Consider the following 16452-nt stretch of genomic DNA (forward strand, 5'->3'; position numbering starts at 1 on the left):
ACCATGGTGGGCAGCCCTGCCTCTCGTTCGAGGTGATGGTTCCTGCTGAAGGTCCCAAAGCGTTCTCTGGTGAAAGCATCACCCTCTCCCCTCCCTCCTGCCGCACAGCTCAGCCCCATCATCTCCATGGGGAAACCGAGGCTGCGGGAGGTGCATGACGATGGTTCCTTACTCCATGTCCAGTTTCTAATCATCCGCTCCTGGCTGGTTGTTACACAGTCATTAGCCACTGTGTGGGAACTGGAAACACATCTGTGGCAGCTAAAAATGGTGTTGTCACTAAAAAACCTCGGGTGCCACACTTCGCTATGTTTGTTTACAAGAGGGCAAGGAGGGCTAAAGGGGCATGGCAGCGAGGTTTTTTTGTCTCTCTGTGTCTATAGTTTAAATTGGTGCTAAAATCAATAGTTCCCGAGTCCCTGCAGTGTTCGTGCAAGGCATGACCATTGTCACTAGCTGGTCCTCTCGTTAGCCGCATCAGAGATGTCAAGAAATTAAACCTGAAACTGTAAGGAAAAGCAAAATGGATGGATCACAAATCGTTTGTTAGTGTTCAGTGACGCCAATGGTAGTGCTTTCAATAAGCGTAATGAAAAGTGTTTGACTGTCTCTGTGAACTTGATTATTGATTATTAGTGAATAATAAGAGTCATCTGATATCTTGCTGATGCTGTGCTCCTATTGCATTGCAGTTAAAATGTCAGTTAACGTGCCATTTAATATTCTATTAGTATTGAATTAGCACTTATTACGCTGTGAAAATCATCACCATAAATCCTTATTAAAGCATGATCCATACAGCTGGGTGGCATCTCTGGCAGACTAAGAGGGGGGGTGTGAGCAGACGGACATAACTGAGCTGCATCATCCACGTGGATGCATGTTTGGAGCACACCAAGACTCGGAATTTCCACATTTGTACATTGTTTTTCCCTGATGGTTTGATAGGAAGAGGTATGCTGAACAGAGCAGCTCAAATCCATTTCACTTTTCCCATTTTCCTCCTTTCCCTTTCCTTCTTGCTCCTTCTTGCTTTATTTTGCTAGCAGCACCCAACTTATTGCAATGTTGTCTGACTGTAGGTGTTGACCACCATACTAGGGCTGACCTCAGGGGTTGTAGGACAGGTTATGAGACATGTTTTCTTTTGAGCAGAGGGGAGTGAGGGTCTCCGGGTGAGTGCCCCCTCATGAGTACAAGGACAAAGTTTTGCTCTGACCGTGCCGCTGAGCTTCAACTGACCTGAGGGACATCACAGGGGCATCTTTACTACCTCCAGGCAGAGTGCACTGACTAGCTGTGGGGCAGAGCCACGGGGTGCTGCGCTGTATCACAGCACCACGGTATAGGTCCAGAAAGCAGCCCGGTGGGGCTGGTGTGGTGCGCTGGATCTGCTGGTGCCCAGCAGCACTGATAGGTGTGCCAGGGGCTTTTCAGAAGTGACTGAGAAACCTCAGCTCCCACTGACTTCAGCTGTTAATCTGCTTAGCTTCTCACCGCCATCCCCCCTGGGATTTTCACAAATCCAAAATGTGTAGAGAGGGACTTCGAAAACCTTTGGAAAAGACCCGACCCCTCGTTCTCAGTGCCATCGTGACTCTGCACAGAACCAGCAAGAAGGCTGGTGACCCTAACGCGGCTGGCTCCGGAGACGGTCTGGGTCTCCCTGCAGGGCCACTGCTGCCGCCCCTGGGGCACAGTGCCCTTCCCAGGTCCTTGCTTCCAGCCCCGTCGCTGGTGATGACAGCCCAGGCGGCCGAGTGAAGCGTGGCACCGCCGTGTCCCAGTGGTGCTGGTTTGTACATCTAACTGGCTGCTCATGGATTCCCCTGCCCCTTTCTTTTTTACAAAGAGCAGCTTTGTAAAGAGACCACAGGTGACAGCTGAGAGCTCACCTGGCTGGGAGGGTGGGCTCTGCCCTGAGGGCCAAGCCCTCGCTCCCCTCCCTTGGCTGGATGGCGGCGGTGCTGGCCGGGGCTGTTGGGCCGCTCTCTAAAGCAAATGTTTGTCGGATCAGACAGAGCTGCTTCCAGCTTGGCCAGCAGCGTAGCGTGCCTCCCATCGTTGCCCACACAGCCTGGCTTTCCTCCTGCCCACCAGTAACCCCAGAGCATCTGTGGGCCAGCCAAAAGGGAGGGGGTGAGAGGTGCTGGCCATAATGGTAGGGTCACGTTTCAAGGGATGTCTTGCAGCACAGCACCAATGAAATGCATTCAAATAGAGGAACCTGGAAAATGTCTTACCCGTGCTAAGATGCTATACGAAAGCCTACCATCAAATATTTGTCTTATCTTGAAGCAATAATCTTTATCCTCTCTCTTTTCTCTTTCAAATACAACATATGCTTGAATCGTGGTGGGGAGGGCTGCTGGGTTGTTTGGCTGCTAGGAGGCTGCAGGCAGAGCTCTGAGAAGTGAAAGAGCAACAGCTCTGGAGACTGAGCTTCCCTTTTTATCCACACAGTAAACATGGTGTGAGCTGCTGCAGGGCAAACCCCCTCAGTGTGGCTGAGCCTGGCCCTGGTGGGCTGCCAGGGTGAAGGAGCAGTTATGTCCCCATGTCTTATTCAGCCCTGGACCTCTGGAATGAGACACAGCTGAGAGTGACCAGGACGTGCCTCCTCGTTGGCATCTCCTCACCTCTTCTGTGCAAGCCACTTTCTAGAGGTGGGAAGTGGTACAGGGCAGCTGCCTTGGCCAAAAATGCATTTGTCATCACAGGGCCTTCACCGTGCTCTGTCAGGGAGCAAAATGCTTGTCACACAGTTGCAACAGGGTTAGTCGGTCCTCTGCCTTGCAACAGCTGCCAGTCAGGGCTATGGCAGTTGCTGGTCCTGCTGCTGCTCCTCTGCCTGCCACCCCTACCTGTCATTCCTCCTCTCCTGTCTCACCTGGGATGGTCAGAGGACATGCTCTGTGTGTCACAGGGATGGCAGGGACACCCCCGCAGCCTCTCCTTTTCAGCCTCAAACCTGCACTTGCCTGCGTAAGTGGGCACATGTGCAACGGCAAGGGTGTGTGTCTGTTAGGAGGGTGGTGTTTGAGGAGTGAATGCTCCTGCCCACAAAGCCATTTTTTGTCAGAGGGATGGGGAAGAGAGGTACCCTGTAGCTCCCTCCCCTTGTGCTGCTGGAACTGAGGGATGGAGCAGCTGTGCCCTGAGCTGGCAAAGCTGGAGCCCTGAACCTTTGCCCTGCAGGCTGACAGGAGGATGGGAATGTCACTCTCTTGTATACTTAACTTCTGAAGGTGAGGGGGAAGTATGGGAAGAACTCCTTCCGACCTTTCCCACTGGCAGGGTTAGAAGGGATTTGGTGACCAGGATCTCTTGTGGCCTTCCAAAGTCATTTTTGGTGCAGGTGTAGGCTACAGACAAAAGGAAGAGAGAACAAGAGGCATGGCCATCCCGAATCCCAAGGTTTCCTGAACCAAAGTTTCCTGAAACCTTTCAAAAAATCATAGTGGAATACATGGCCGTGGCGCAACAATGGTGAGGTGATGCTGTGGTTCACTGGCAAGGCAGGAGTTTCTGGGCGAATAGGAAAGGGAAGAGACAACATGGAGTTGATGGAGAGGTTAATCTCCCCCTTGTCTTTCTCCTCCTCTACAGGTGTTACGTAGAAGACAGAAGCTCCAAGGTGGCTTGGTTAAACCGTTCTGGCATCATTTTTGCTGGAGAGGACAAGTGGTCCCTGGACCCTCGAGTAGAACTGGAGAAGAGAAACCCCCTGGAATACAGCCTGCGGATCCAGAAAGTGGATGTCTACGATGAGGGGTCCTATACGTGTTCAGTGCAGACGCAGCATCACCCCAAGACTTCCCAGGTTTACTTGATCGTGCAAGGTAAGCAACGTGCCGGAGAAGAGAGCAAAAAGCAAAAGACACAGTGGGTGGAGGGGTCTGTATTTTTCTTAGAGAAACCCCAGAGTCAGTAGAGTCAGTAGCCTGTGCATCCCTTAGGTTTGCAACAGGAGTCAGCAGGACTGTCCCCTTGCACTGTGGCGTGGCATGGCTTTGCTCTGCGCTCAGTCTGGCCTTTCAAAAGTTGTGACAGAGCAGGGGACACCAGTGATGCCCAGACATATTCTAGTATGATGCAAACCCAGCTCCTGGCTCTGATTGTTCTGGCGTTAAGGGGAAACATTTGTTTATAATGACACTTGTCAGAACATCGTGTTTGTCTCATCTCTTCCCAGAAAGCCCTCTGGTTTCTTCGCCTCCTCCTTCCTCAGATTTCCTTTCTTTTTGCTTGTGTCAACAAACTACTGTGCTGTGGTTTTTGGCCCTCTGTCGTCAACTCTTTGCAAGGCTGGGGAATTAATTTTCCTGGGTGTTTTTCTGTGCTGGGTCATTCGTTTGCAGGGTGTGCTGTTGCTAGGCATGTGTGAGACCTGATACTTGAGGTAGCTGCTGCGTACCTTATGTTGCCCTCTCCTTTTTTAGCCAGCCTCCTCCTCTGTGTGTCATAGGGAACTAGAAACTTGGCTATCTGAACCAGCATTGTCTTATCTGTCTGCCTGCATTTGCAGTATAACAGAGTAAATGCGTTAAGGAGTTCACCAATTACAGGTAAGGACATTATGGAATTTAGTTGTTCCATCCTGTCCAGACCAGAAAACCAAACAAGGGAGTTTACTCTGTTTTGTTTTGTTTTGCATTTAATCTTCGTGCTATTCTGTCTATCTGCCTATTTATCTAAAATATTTATAGAGCAGCTTAGATAGATAGGTATGTATGAGTGTGTTCAATACATATTACAGACATGTTCAGCTTCTAAATCATCATTCAGGCAGGAGTTTGTTATTTCTCCTGATTTTTCCTGTAACTCAAAAGGCTCCAGCTTTTATTTCACCCAGCAAGTGTTTGAATTGCTCTGGATATAAATGCATGCCCAGAGGGACTCTTCCTCTTGCTGGTATTGCTTGGCAAGCTGAGGGCTAACTAGCAATCCGAGTGTTCATCTGCACACCGGTGCAGTCCGGGTGTACGGTCAGAGGTGATGCTCTACGTGCGCATGGAGCGAGACAGAAGGCTCCTGGTTTAGCTTCTTGCGCAAAGTCCTCCCCCAGCGGTGTGACAAGTGGCACACAGCAGCACGCAGAGCCACTCTCCCAGCTCGGCTGAGTGTTTGCCGCAGCAGCGGGCTGTGGACTGTGCCCCCCAGCCCTGCAGGTGTACCCTGCCCGCTGTAGCCGTGCATAGCTAACTGGCTGTAGGTGGGTTATTGCTGGTAAAATCTCACAGGATACAGTTTCCATTTACCTGTCAAGAAAAATACAGGTATAAATTAATTTTAGAGCCATGCACATGTATTATTAATTTTACTTGTGCCTATTAGCTACGGGCCTAAGGAAAGGAGCAAATCTGAGCTCTCTCGCTTAGCTTTCACCTAAACGTGTGGGTGTCCAGCTCTGAACTGCTGCCACCTTTCTGAGGATGAGGAAATGTGGGTTTTGGCACACCTAAACTCTGGATGCCTGTAAACAAGGTATCTGTGGATAATCTTTGTTCTAATGCCTGCCACAGATTTAACAAAAGACCTCATGCTTGCTTTTAAGCACCGGGTCCTGTAATACTGTAATTAGTTGAAACTCATAGCTTTGATTTTTCTAAAAGTGAATTTCATCTGGTAAAAAAAAAAAAAAAAATGCCAAGCAAAATACAAATGAAAAATCCTTTACAATTTGGAAGAGTAGACTCATCATTTTAAACCGTGTTTTAAAAATAATCTTAACTAGTAAAACTAATTCATTAGAAAATAGTATATGTTAAAAAATAATCTCTTCCCTCTTTGGGTATCATTTTCTCATATTGATTATTATTATTCTCAGATTTGCAGGTTGTCTGCCTGAAAAATAGTCTGCCGCTAGTACAAATGAAAGGAGTTTGGATATTGAGTCATGCTAAGCTTTTTGGTTTTATTTATTTAATGTAGTTTATTTACTTGGTTTTGTGCTGATAAATTTAAAAGCATGGGCTGTGTAGAGCTCTGGGCATCCCAAATGTAAAAATAAATTAAAAAAAAAAGAAAATACAGCTCTTGAAAAATTAAATAACAGGTCAAGCAATCTGTGCGGTAATCTGGCGGGAGGATTTCTGGAATGGTGGTCAGCGATTCCCTTTGAACAAGCCCAGGGAAACCGAAATAAGGCAGGGTCAGAGACTCCCTGCTAGCTTTGCAGCTGGCACGGCATCACTGGCGACGCCTGGATTTGTCAGTGAAAGACCGTGCAATGGTAGCTGCTCGTGCCCTGGAAGCAACAGGCTGCCTTAGAGACGTGCTCAGGCTTCCCATCCTGCTCCGTTTGTGCTGCCGGGGGTATTCCTGCTCCCCACTGCACTCTATACCAAAGACACGTCCTTCATCTCCCCCAGTTCAACTCCCTCATCTGTATAGCCACTGTCAAAACCCAGCTCCTATTGCTTGTAGAAACAAACGGGATAGCTATACCAGAGACTAACTAACAGGTAGGTGGATACTGGAGTGATGCTGGAGCCCTTATAACTCGAGAAGACCACTTCCATGCCCACAGTGCCACTGAAATAGCTGGGCTAACGATTCACTGCGTTTAGATGACTGCAGGCTAATGGAGTTGCATCCTAGGAGCAGGTCCTTCCCTCCTTTGAGAAAATCAGCTTTCCCTGCGGTGAGCTTTGCTGGCCAGAGCTGCAGGAGTATCTCACAGAAAGAGGGACATCACCTCTCCAGCGTGGGTGCCCATGTCCTTTAGTATTTCCAAGGAAAGAGCCAGCTGTGCCTTGTCGGGCAGCACCAGTCTCTGCACAGCCAGCCTTCTCGGTCTGTGCCTTTCCTCTCTGTAAGTGTCTGTGCTCACTGATAGGATTGCTCCCAGCTGGGGCATGTTGCAGAGGTCTAGAAGGGAGGTAACGAAACAACACTTAAAAAAAATTGCCACTTGATAGACAGCTAAAAGTAGAGAAAGTTCTCTTCATAAGTCTTTCCTCCTCAAACTTCAAGCCAGCTCCGCTAGCAGAAGTAGGCATTCCCTGCCAAAAGGTTGGTTAGTATAACGTGGCCACGAGTTGTGCCGTTCTGACCCAGGTGGGCAGCACTGCGTGCAGGGGGGTTGGACGGGAGGTACCTGCCCCTGCCCAGCTCAGTTGCTCCCAGATGCTGGGGCTGCGCTATCTGCACTGGGGTGAACACATGAGGGGGCTGCTCCGAGCCACCACCTCACTCGCGGCATCTCCTGCTGCTTCGCTTGGGGTGTGATAGCAAACCTCCCTGTGAACTACCCCAGATGTTTCTGTGGTCATCTCCTCAGAGGAGCAAAGACCTGGAAGGACCCACAGGAGGTGGTCTGGTCCTTCCCCATGCAGTGAAACAAGATCAGCTATACGGTGGTTGCCCCTAACATGTATTTTTTGAAGACAACCTGTGCCTGCATAGCCATTATTTCACTCTCCTTGCACTTGGAAAGCTTTTATTAACATATGATCCTAATTGATTTTGCTGCCAATTATTTCTGGTCCTTCCAGGACACATCATGGTAATTTCTTCTCCTCTTCCTCAAAACTACCTTTTATCTGCTAAAAGCCCATTAATCCCTGTGTCTCCGAACTCTCTGGTCCAGCTTAACAGGCTCACTGCTTCTCACACATCTGCTTTTACAACCCTCATGTCATATGGGTTTCACTACTGTCTGATTTGTCTACATGTTTCTTTAAGTGTGCTGTCCAAAACCAAATCAAAAGTCCCAGTTTAGGACTCAGTCATGCAGATAAAAATACCAGTCGTGTTTTGCATATCATGCTGCACTCACCTAACTCCAGAATGAGGTGAGATTTACCTTTCTTTTATAAGAGCACCTAATTGCTTTTGCTTATTCAGTCTCTCTGCTGCTTTCTAACCCTCTCTTACTGGTCTGCGACACAGTCTGCAGCTCGTTCCCCCCTTCTGTATTGGAGCATTAATACCCCCCACCCACCCACCCCCACCCCTTCCTGGGCATACTGCCTTGTGCTCACTGGTGTTGGATGCCATCTGGTTGGTTTCTCCATGGAGACCACTTCTTCAGTTTACTTATGATCCTGGTCTCCAAAGCACTTGCAACTGCCCCCAGTTCAGTGTCATCAACTAAAGCCTGGTGCCATCTCTCTGTTCCATCATGAAGGTGTTAATTAAAGTATTGAAGTAATCAGGGCACAAAAGTGGACTGTGGTAGCAACCCACTAAAACCTCCATCCCTGGTGGATAGCGATCTGTTGGTTGCAGCTCTTTGAAGCATCCTGATGGTGATTTAACATCCACCATATTCTCTTAGCTTATTCCAGAGACTGTCAGGCCTTATGAAGTCAAGATATATCACATCATCAAGCATACTGCTCCTGCAATATCTGCTATGCCAGATATCCTACAAAAAAAGGGAATGAAGCTGAGGTGACATGATATGTGCTTGCCAAAAGTACATTGCTTTTTTTTTTTTTTTTTTCCTCTCTTACTGTATTATTATCCTCTAGGTGCTTATAAATGGGATGTTTAATCGTTCATTCCAGTATGTTCAGTGACTTGTTCCAGGAGAACGAGTCATAACGGGGAAGTGGAGGCTGCCCCATTCCCAGCGTTACTTTGAGTTCTTGTTCTTTTAGGGCAATGTCCTCAAGCCCTTCTCAGGCATTAAATATCAGTGGAGAAAACTCTGTAGTCCTTACTTTTCTCATGTGCAGTAAAGACTTAGGTCTGTCTAAGGCAGGCTGAAGGAATGACTCGCGAACAGGAGCAAGCAGATGGTTGCCGTGTTTGCTGCCCAGAGCCTTTACAGCAAGGCATCATTGTGAATGGAGATGGCTGGGAACCTTTCAGTTGAAACTAAAACACTTCACTAGTTTTGGCTTTGTTTAAAATTTAATCAGGAAGGTTTTACAGGTTGGAGATGTTTTTTCTGGTCAAAGTTGGGTAGAGAAAAAGGTGTAGCATTGCCACAGCTTATCTAAAAGCTGGAACATTCAGCAGAGGTATGGAGAAGTCACGCTTGCATTTTTGCTCGGAGCCTGGAACTCCTGCGGGCTCACTAACATCTCTTGCAATTCCCAGTGTTTGGCTGTTGAAAGAATGTGAGCTTGCCCTTGTTTAATGAAAAAAAAAAATAATAATTAAAAAGGCTTTGGCATTTTGGCAAAAAAAAACCCAACAGATTTGGAGACTTAAGCAGCAAATTTTCACAAAGAGGGATTCTTGTTTACTGCCCAGCCCTAATTACATACTCAAAGTCAAATGTATAGGAGCTAAAGGGCAAATTCTGGTTTTCTTTCAAAGTGATAGGCATTGGTGTGTGAAAAGAACCACAGGGTGTAGCCTTTCTCTGTTATGCATTGCTTTTGTAGAGCTCCTTGCTTGCAAAGATTCAGACTGACCATTCATTGTTTCAAAGTGGTATAAAGATGTATTCATTGTGGCCAGGATCTAACCATAGAAAATTTATTACTAACTGTGCGTGGTAGATTAGCTGTGCCCCCTCCCAGTCCAGTCCTCTGTAATTAAAGGACTTTGTGAGGGTGACTGGTAAAGCACTGGTGGAGAGAAATGCTTTACCCACAAAGGCAGCTTGTTTTCCCCTGTGTAAGCACTGCTCCGCCAGCGAGTCCCTCGGTCGGAGCTGGGTCTAGAGCTGAGGAGAGAGGGTGCTGCCCATCATCTGCTCAGCCCTTGTCCTCATTGATGAGGACAGTGGTAGGGAAAGATGACAGGGAGAGATTATTCTTTAGACTTTGGGACTGTGAGAAGGATTTCCAAGCAGAACTGGAGCAAGGCACATGAGCGTGTGCATATAGGAGGCACATAGGAGCCTGAAGCCGGGTCTCAGGTGGAGGTAACTTCTGCTGGTCACCAGCCCGGGACATGAGCCCATGAGCCAGAGCGGGGTTCATCCAACCCAAGGTAGATGTTATCACTGGAGTGGGTCACCATGGACTCTGCCATTCATGAGGAGAAGCACTTTTCTGAGGCACAGTCTGGCTCATCCTAAAGTAGCTGTCCAAAATTCATGAGACGAATTGACCAGTGGGAATAACGGTGTCCCTCCACTGGCTGTAGTGGGGAGCCTGGGATGAGCAGTGCATATGATGCCATGCATCCTTTCAGTCTTTCCAGACCCCTTGCTGTCATTCTCTGCTGGAGTTTATTCCCTGCCAGAATCCGGGGCCGGTGGCTGTCAGTGCTTGCAGTGGATCACTGGGAGACCAGAGCCAGACTGGTTCTGAGCTCAGCAGAGCTGTGGTGGGAGCCCATGCCTGTCTTTCCCACACCTCTTTGGCCAGCACTGGAAGCAGAGCGGTTTGAAGACAGCTGAAACTATTTTTCCTTTGCTAGCCAGACAATAAGGATTTTGGAGTCAGCTGCTGCTCTCCGAGAGATGTTTGCTTCCCCGCTTTGTGGGCGCAGGGCCCAGAATTTGGAGGGATCTTTCTGAGCGCTAGCACTGTAGCACTTTCAATTCCAGTGAGTCTGCAGTAGGTAAGAATGAGCACAGACCACTTTGTCTTTTTCAGGACATAGCCCCAGTGGGAAAATGACAGCGAATTTGGCATGCTGTTGCAAAGAATAATGAGTTAACATGGGAGTATGAATTTTCTGGGAGGAAGAAAAAAGATCATTTTACTGGGAGCGGTTGGGGGAGAAGAAGAAAAGATTGGAGGGAGGAGATAAATTCAGATTACCACAGGGACTGGGAAAGACAGGACCAGCATGCTCAGAAGGAAGTGACAGCGGATGGGTTTGATGGGAAAAATAATCTGAGAGAGCAGGGAATCGTCTTGGGGAACTGAAGCACGGTAGATCTTGTTGCCACCCTTCCCCTGTTACCATGGACTGTAATTTCCTACCAGCGAAATAATTCCAGGATTTCAGGCACACAGTAGTATTGGTGGCATGCTATCTAGGTTTTCTGTGCTGGTTCGCTTTGCCCAAACTCATAAATTGCAGGAGGAGATTGTGCCTGGTGCTTCATAGGTTACCAAGGAACTTCCTGCTGCTCCCCATCTAGTATTTTTATGGCCTCCCCATAGTGTCCTGATGCCTCTTAACTTCTGTTTTTCTATCTCCAGGCATGGCTGGAATGTTGCTATGCAGCATAGGGTTTGGCTCTGTTATATAGGTTGGATCTCAGCACTTCTTAGTGCATAAATCAGGAGGTTTTTCTGGAAATATTTTGATGCTTGCTTTGCAGGTGCAGGCAGGAGACAAAAACAGAATACTTGAAAAAATGCTTACTCATTTTGGAGAAAGAAGTATTGCATAAAATACATAGAAGGCTTTCCTACGGCTGGGAGGAAAGATCTTGATATGATAATCCAGCTCCTTAGTGTATATAAATCAGCTTAGCTTGAGTGTCTCTTTAAAGCAGTATCAGCTGAATTTGTGTGATTTTGTCTGATCAGCTGATTCTAGATTCAGACCAGCGCTGTGAAAGATTTTGCCTTGTTATTTCTCAGGCTGATAGTCTCAGTCTACTGTCCCAAGTCTTAGCCCGGACTGTAAGGCAATGGAATAGGAACAATATTTTGCTGTCAGCTCCAAACACGGCAAGAACCTAGTCCCACCACCACGTCTGCTAACCCTTGGCAGAGTACAGATAACCGTTAATTGTAAAGCCAAGCGTGTTCCTGCTCCCGCTGCTGAAAAAGCTGTGGTAGTGGTGGCCCAACAAAATTGCCTTGACTTTTGACCTGGAATTTGACTCGATCTGCCCACCACAGAATATAGCCCCTTGGACATCCTAAGTCATAAATTCCCATTGCTTGCTCCCTTCCTGATGGCCCCAGTCTTGTCAGTAGTGAGTGAACTATTTTTTTGCCACATCCTCTCCAGATCTTTTTTTTTTTTTTTTTTTTTTCCCCAGGAAAAAAGTGCTAATGTAGCCAGGAATAAATATCTTACTCATTTTACACAGCAGGCCTGTAACTGCTTAATAGCTTGAAAATAAGCAAAAAATGTGTTTCAAAAAATTCTCAAAAAGATCTGATCTGAAGCATTGGATTTCTAACCCAAAATAATGAGAGAAGACGCATAGCTAGTCTCCGCTAGAAACTTTAGGATCAGCTTGTCTTTTTACTTGCAATACAGCTGAAAGCAAAGGTTAATCATGCTCTGTCTCAGATCAACCTTTTCCGTAGCTTTACTGTCCACTTTATTTTCTTCTTTTCATTTGAAAGAAGCACTGCCAGGTTGAGGTTAGCCAGATTTGTGGTTCGCTCAGCTGAGCTCTTATTATATCCAAACCCTAGAGATACTGGGAGTAGCTTGGCTTCCTAAGAAACAAAGCGTGTATGGGTTTATTTGTACGGTTATGCTGTTTGCCTGCCCTTCTGCTTGGCAGTCCTCTGCTCAGCTCACTCCAGCACCCCTCATCCCTGCTGTGACCTCGCCCCAACAAGAGCTCCTGCCCCTCAGATCCCCACCGATGGATCCCAGTCTCCTCCTGCATCCCTTACCAAGGGGATGCGCAGAAGCCTGTGTGGTTGCAGACAGGTCTGGAGCCATGCACGTGCCAGCTGGCGGGTGCCACCTGGACTAAAACTGGTCAAGATCTTTGAAGGTTTTCCAAGGTACAAGGCATAAGGACCTAGGACACGTAGCTGCGGTAAACCAGGCCTTGCTAATTCCAGCGTTTGTGGAACAGCGTGTTCCTTTTGTCTGTTTTTCTTACTTCACTGGTGCCAGTGGAGCGATACTGCAAATCTGCCATGCTCAAAACTCCATATGGGATGAAATTCCAGATTCCTGGAGTTCACCGGCTCATGTTCTGTGGTTTTGGCTGCTGTGCTGCTGTCTACACTCATTGTAGCTGTGTGTTAGTGGATGAGAACCTGGATCAAAACCTTGATTCCACTGAAATTAAAGGGAATTTTGCTTCACTGGAGCCAAAATTTCATCTGAAATTGGAATTGGCCAGGAACAGATTGTAAAATAAGCCTAAATTGAGCCAACAGTTCAAAAACAACATCAAGACTTGTAGAAAGAAGCAAATTTATTTCCTACTTCAGAAGCTTCCCATTTTACTGTTTAATATGGATTAATTACAGAAGGAAAGAAATTAGCATTTCAGGAAAGGGAAAAAGGAGATAGTATTTCTAAAATGAGACTGTCCTTCTAAAAGTGACTTGACGGTTTGAAGAACGGGGAAAGGCAGGTAGGCGTAGTCTTTGTGCTGTGCACTTGCTACAGCATCTTCATGGTGCATACTGACCCCAGCCGGCCTGCGATGACCATGTGCTCCTGCCATTTGTCTCTGCCCAGTTGCTGGCTCTCATCACTCCTCAACGGATGCGTACCCTGTCTTTTTGGTGTGTATGCATGCTATGCCATGTAGGATGAGCCTCCAGCTGCTTTCCAGAAAAACAACAAATGATAAATTGTATTAAGTAATAGGTTTTCAGGGTTTGGATTTTGATGGCTTTTTCAGAGCTCCAGCTCTTCTTTTTATCTTTAGAAACATTGAAATTGCTACCCCAACAGCAGCTCCTTACTCGCTAGAAAGTGAAGAAACATTCTGAAAAAAATAATGACTTAATATCACATTTCCTGTATAGCCACTAAAATGTCAGGAGTTGGTTGCTTGGGAAAAAAACCCTCCAAAATAACAGAATAGCAGCTTGGTTTAATAAAGACTGAGATGTGATAGTTAAGGGGAAAAAATAACTTGCCAAATGTGCGCACAACAAAATAGACAAAAAAGATACAGATACTTAGACATATGGCTTCCATTTACAGAGTATTCAGACAGGGAGCACTTTCTCAAAACCCAACCACAGCTTTTGAAAACGTCTCTTAAAAAAACAAATATTAGGTTAAAAAGTGTTAATCTCCAACAGAAGACAGGAGGAAGGTTGTTCCTGGGAAGGCAAGGACGGTTGGCGTGGGCAGTGTGAGGGAGCACGTGGCTGTGCTCATCGGCAGGGCTGGGTGCCTGCCAGCCACAGCCCCGGCTGTCGGGGGGGGCAGACCCGTGGCAGGAGGAACCAAGCCCTGCTCGAGAAGTCGTAGCGGTGTGTGAAAGTCTGAGAATACGAGCAGAAGCTCGGTTTGTTTCTCAAAGGCACATAGGGAGTGCCGTCAGTTGTCTGCCTGCCTTTTGCTGAAAGACCCTTTGGAGATCCCCAGATGGGGGCGTGGGGGTGGGGGTGGATGAGCTTTCTCAGTTCTATATCAAAAAGCTGGGGCTGCTGACGCTTGGGCAACGCTACGTTTAAAATTGCCTCCTCCTTTATGTATCATATTTCCCTTACATCGTCTATTTGATGGCGTGATCTTGTATTTCTCCGGTCTTCCATCAGATCTTCTAGGAATGTCTTAATTTATTATGTGGAGACATATAGAAATGAGAAATTTTTGAAAAATAAAACTTTCAGGGCTCCTCAAACAGAAAAGTAGACTACAGCTACAGTTTTTCTTCCCATTCCATGAAGGTAACCTTTAAAAAAAATCTGTGGAGAAAAAAATTGGTAACTAGGGAGGTCCTCTGTAATGAAATGAGAATTGGATTTTGGTGATAAGTTTTAATTTAGGGCAAATAATTTAATTGGAATGACTCATTAATTTTGGGGTGCGTAAATTGGGCCTCTGGCAGCCTATTATCTTCTTTATTCCTTTCTGAGGCTTCTCTGTCAGCAGTATAAGAAAAGCCTTTTGCCTTTAATAAGGTGACACTCCCTTTGAACGTGCGGGGAAGGGACTGTCATGGTGCTGTGATTTTAACATAATGGCACCTCACCTTTGGGTGCCCTCAGCTTGTGAGCCATTCAGGCTGTAAGATTGTGGACTTTCTTCACAGCATCCTGGCAGGTGGATGCTTAGCTGTGCACAGGGTATGGGTGGTGTGGTGGGCCTGGGGCATCTGGCCGTGGTTGACTTGGGCATAAGGAAGGTTAGCAGCTCGCCTGGAAGGTCAGGCACGATCTGGCTGGTGGATGCGTTGACAGAATTGTCTGCAAAGAGACAGACCTATGTCACCAGAAGAAGTTGTATGTTAAGACTAGACTACTGTGAGCTGTTGAGTTAGTGGGTGAGTGGGACATCTACTCGTGTTTTGGTAACTGGGAGGTTCAGCTCTCAGCTTTGGTACCCACCAAGTATATCCAGCAATGCGTTAAGTGCAGATAAGCAAAGTAAGGCACAGAGAGCCTTTCAAAGGGAGAGAAGCCAAGAAGCAAGATCCTAAACCTGAAATCCACATGGCCCTCACACAGGTGTCACAGCAGCAGCTGTAGTCTGGAGAGTCTCTTCAAAATTATTTTCCTCTTGTTAGACTGATGGGAACGTGACTTTCGGGTATGTTCCTTTTTTGAATGCAAAAAAAATATATATATTTGTAAAGAAGTAGAATAAATCTCCCCTAATAACCACAGAACAGACTTTGCAAGGTAGAAGCCTTATGACCTTGGCTATACAAATCCAATAATGATTTTAGGGATTATGAATGCGTAGAGCTCCCAATTCATGATTTTACCTGAAAGATTAATCCACTTGTTGACCTACAGGAAAGAAGTAAAGAACAAAAGTTCGTAGGGAGACTGCCCCTCATTAACCTGTTTGAGAGAAGTGTTAACGGGGTGGCAGCGACTACTTCTCCTACTGTGTTTTTAACTATTACAATTATGTTTCATGTAATTCATGGTATGACAGGAGAATATTTACAGCTGTGCAAAGCCTGTGGACCATCTTTGCAGTTGAGATTGATACCTTGGCTATGCCAATACTCCCTCTGTGGGTAGTATCACAGAAAACCCTGAACTCAGACTGGCTTGTGTTCATGCTACTTGATGGTACCACCTTTTGGAATGGATAGGTCATGCCCACATTGCATTGGGCACTGGTGGGGGGTGCTGGTCTCCTCCATGCTCCCCGTGGTGCCCCTGTGGTCCTGAGACATGCTTCCTTTTTGGCTGATTGATTTATTATATTTCCTGGTTAAAAGTGCTTGAAATAATGAGAAGGCTGGGAGACAGCCTGACAGACTGGTCTTTGTATAACCTGATGCCAAGACTGCGTGTTACATGACAGAAGAGTGCCTGGAGGGATTTGAAAGCCCAGGGCCTGTAGAGTTGGTGTTGGGGGACTTGTGCAGGTTGAGGAAATCAAACTTGGCATTGTCTACATGTCTGGAGTGGGCTGTCCACGTCAGCTGTGCCTGCTTCTCCTCTGAGAGGGGATGCACTAGTTCATTCCAGGAAAGAGCCTGGGAGTGATGTCCTGTTTGTGTGCACGGCTGTCCAAAGGGCTGGAGCAAAACTAAGGGACTGGGCTTTGCTCTCTGGAGCAAAAGAGAACAAATCACATTGACAGTATAGACATACCCATCCAAACTCATAAAAGGTTCATCTCATTTTAACAAACCGAGGGTGTGTACATAGTTCTGCTATATAAATTGCACAGGTGTCCTATAAGAGGCAGGACTAAAATCCAAGTCCAGAGATACACATCTCTGTCACTTAGCCT

General features: G+C 46.8%; 1 protein-coding gene across 5 annotated transcripts in view; it reads left to right on the top strand.

The window, feature by feature from the left end:
* Positions 1–16452, top strand: part of LSAMP (limbic system associated membrane protein) — a 314661-nt gene that overhangs the window by 144199 nt on the left and 154010 nt on the right. For all 5 annotated transcript variants that reach the window (XM_027816957.2, XM_027816960.2, XM_055712346.1 and 2 more), the window contains one exon: positions 3610–3842. In XM_027816957.2, coding sequence (XP_027672758.1) covers positions 3610–3842 — 233 coding nt within the window. The remainder of the gene's footprint in view (positions 1–3609; positions 3843–16452) is intronic.

The sequence above is a fragment of the Falco cherrug genome, chromosome 5 (genome assembly GCF_023634085.1).
Source record: "Falco cherrug isolate bFalChe1 chromosome 5, bFalChe1.pri, whole genome shotgun sequence".
NCBI lineage: Eukaryota > Metazoa > Chordata > Aves > Falconiformes > Falconidae > Falco > Falco cherrug.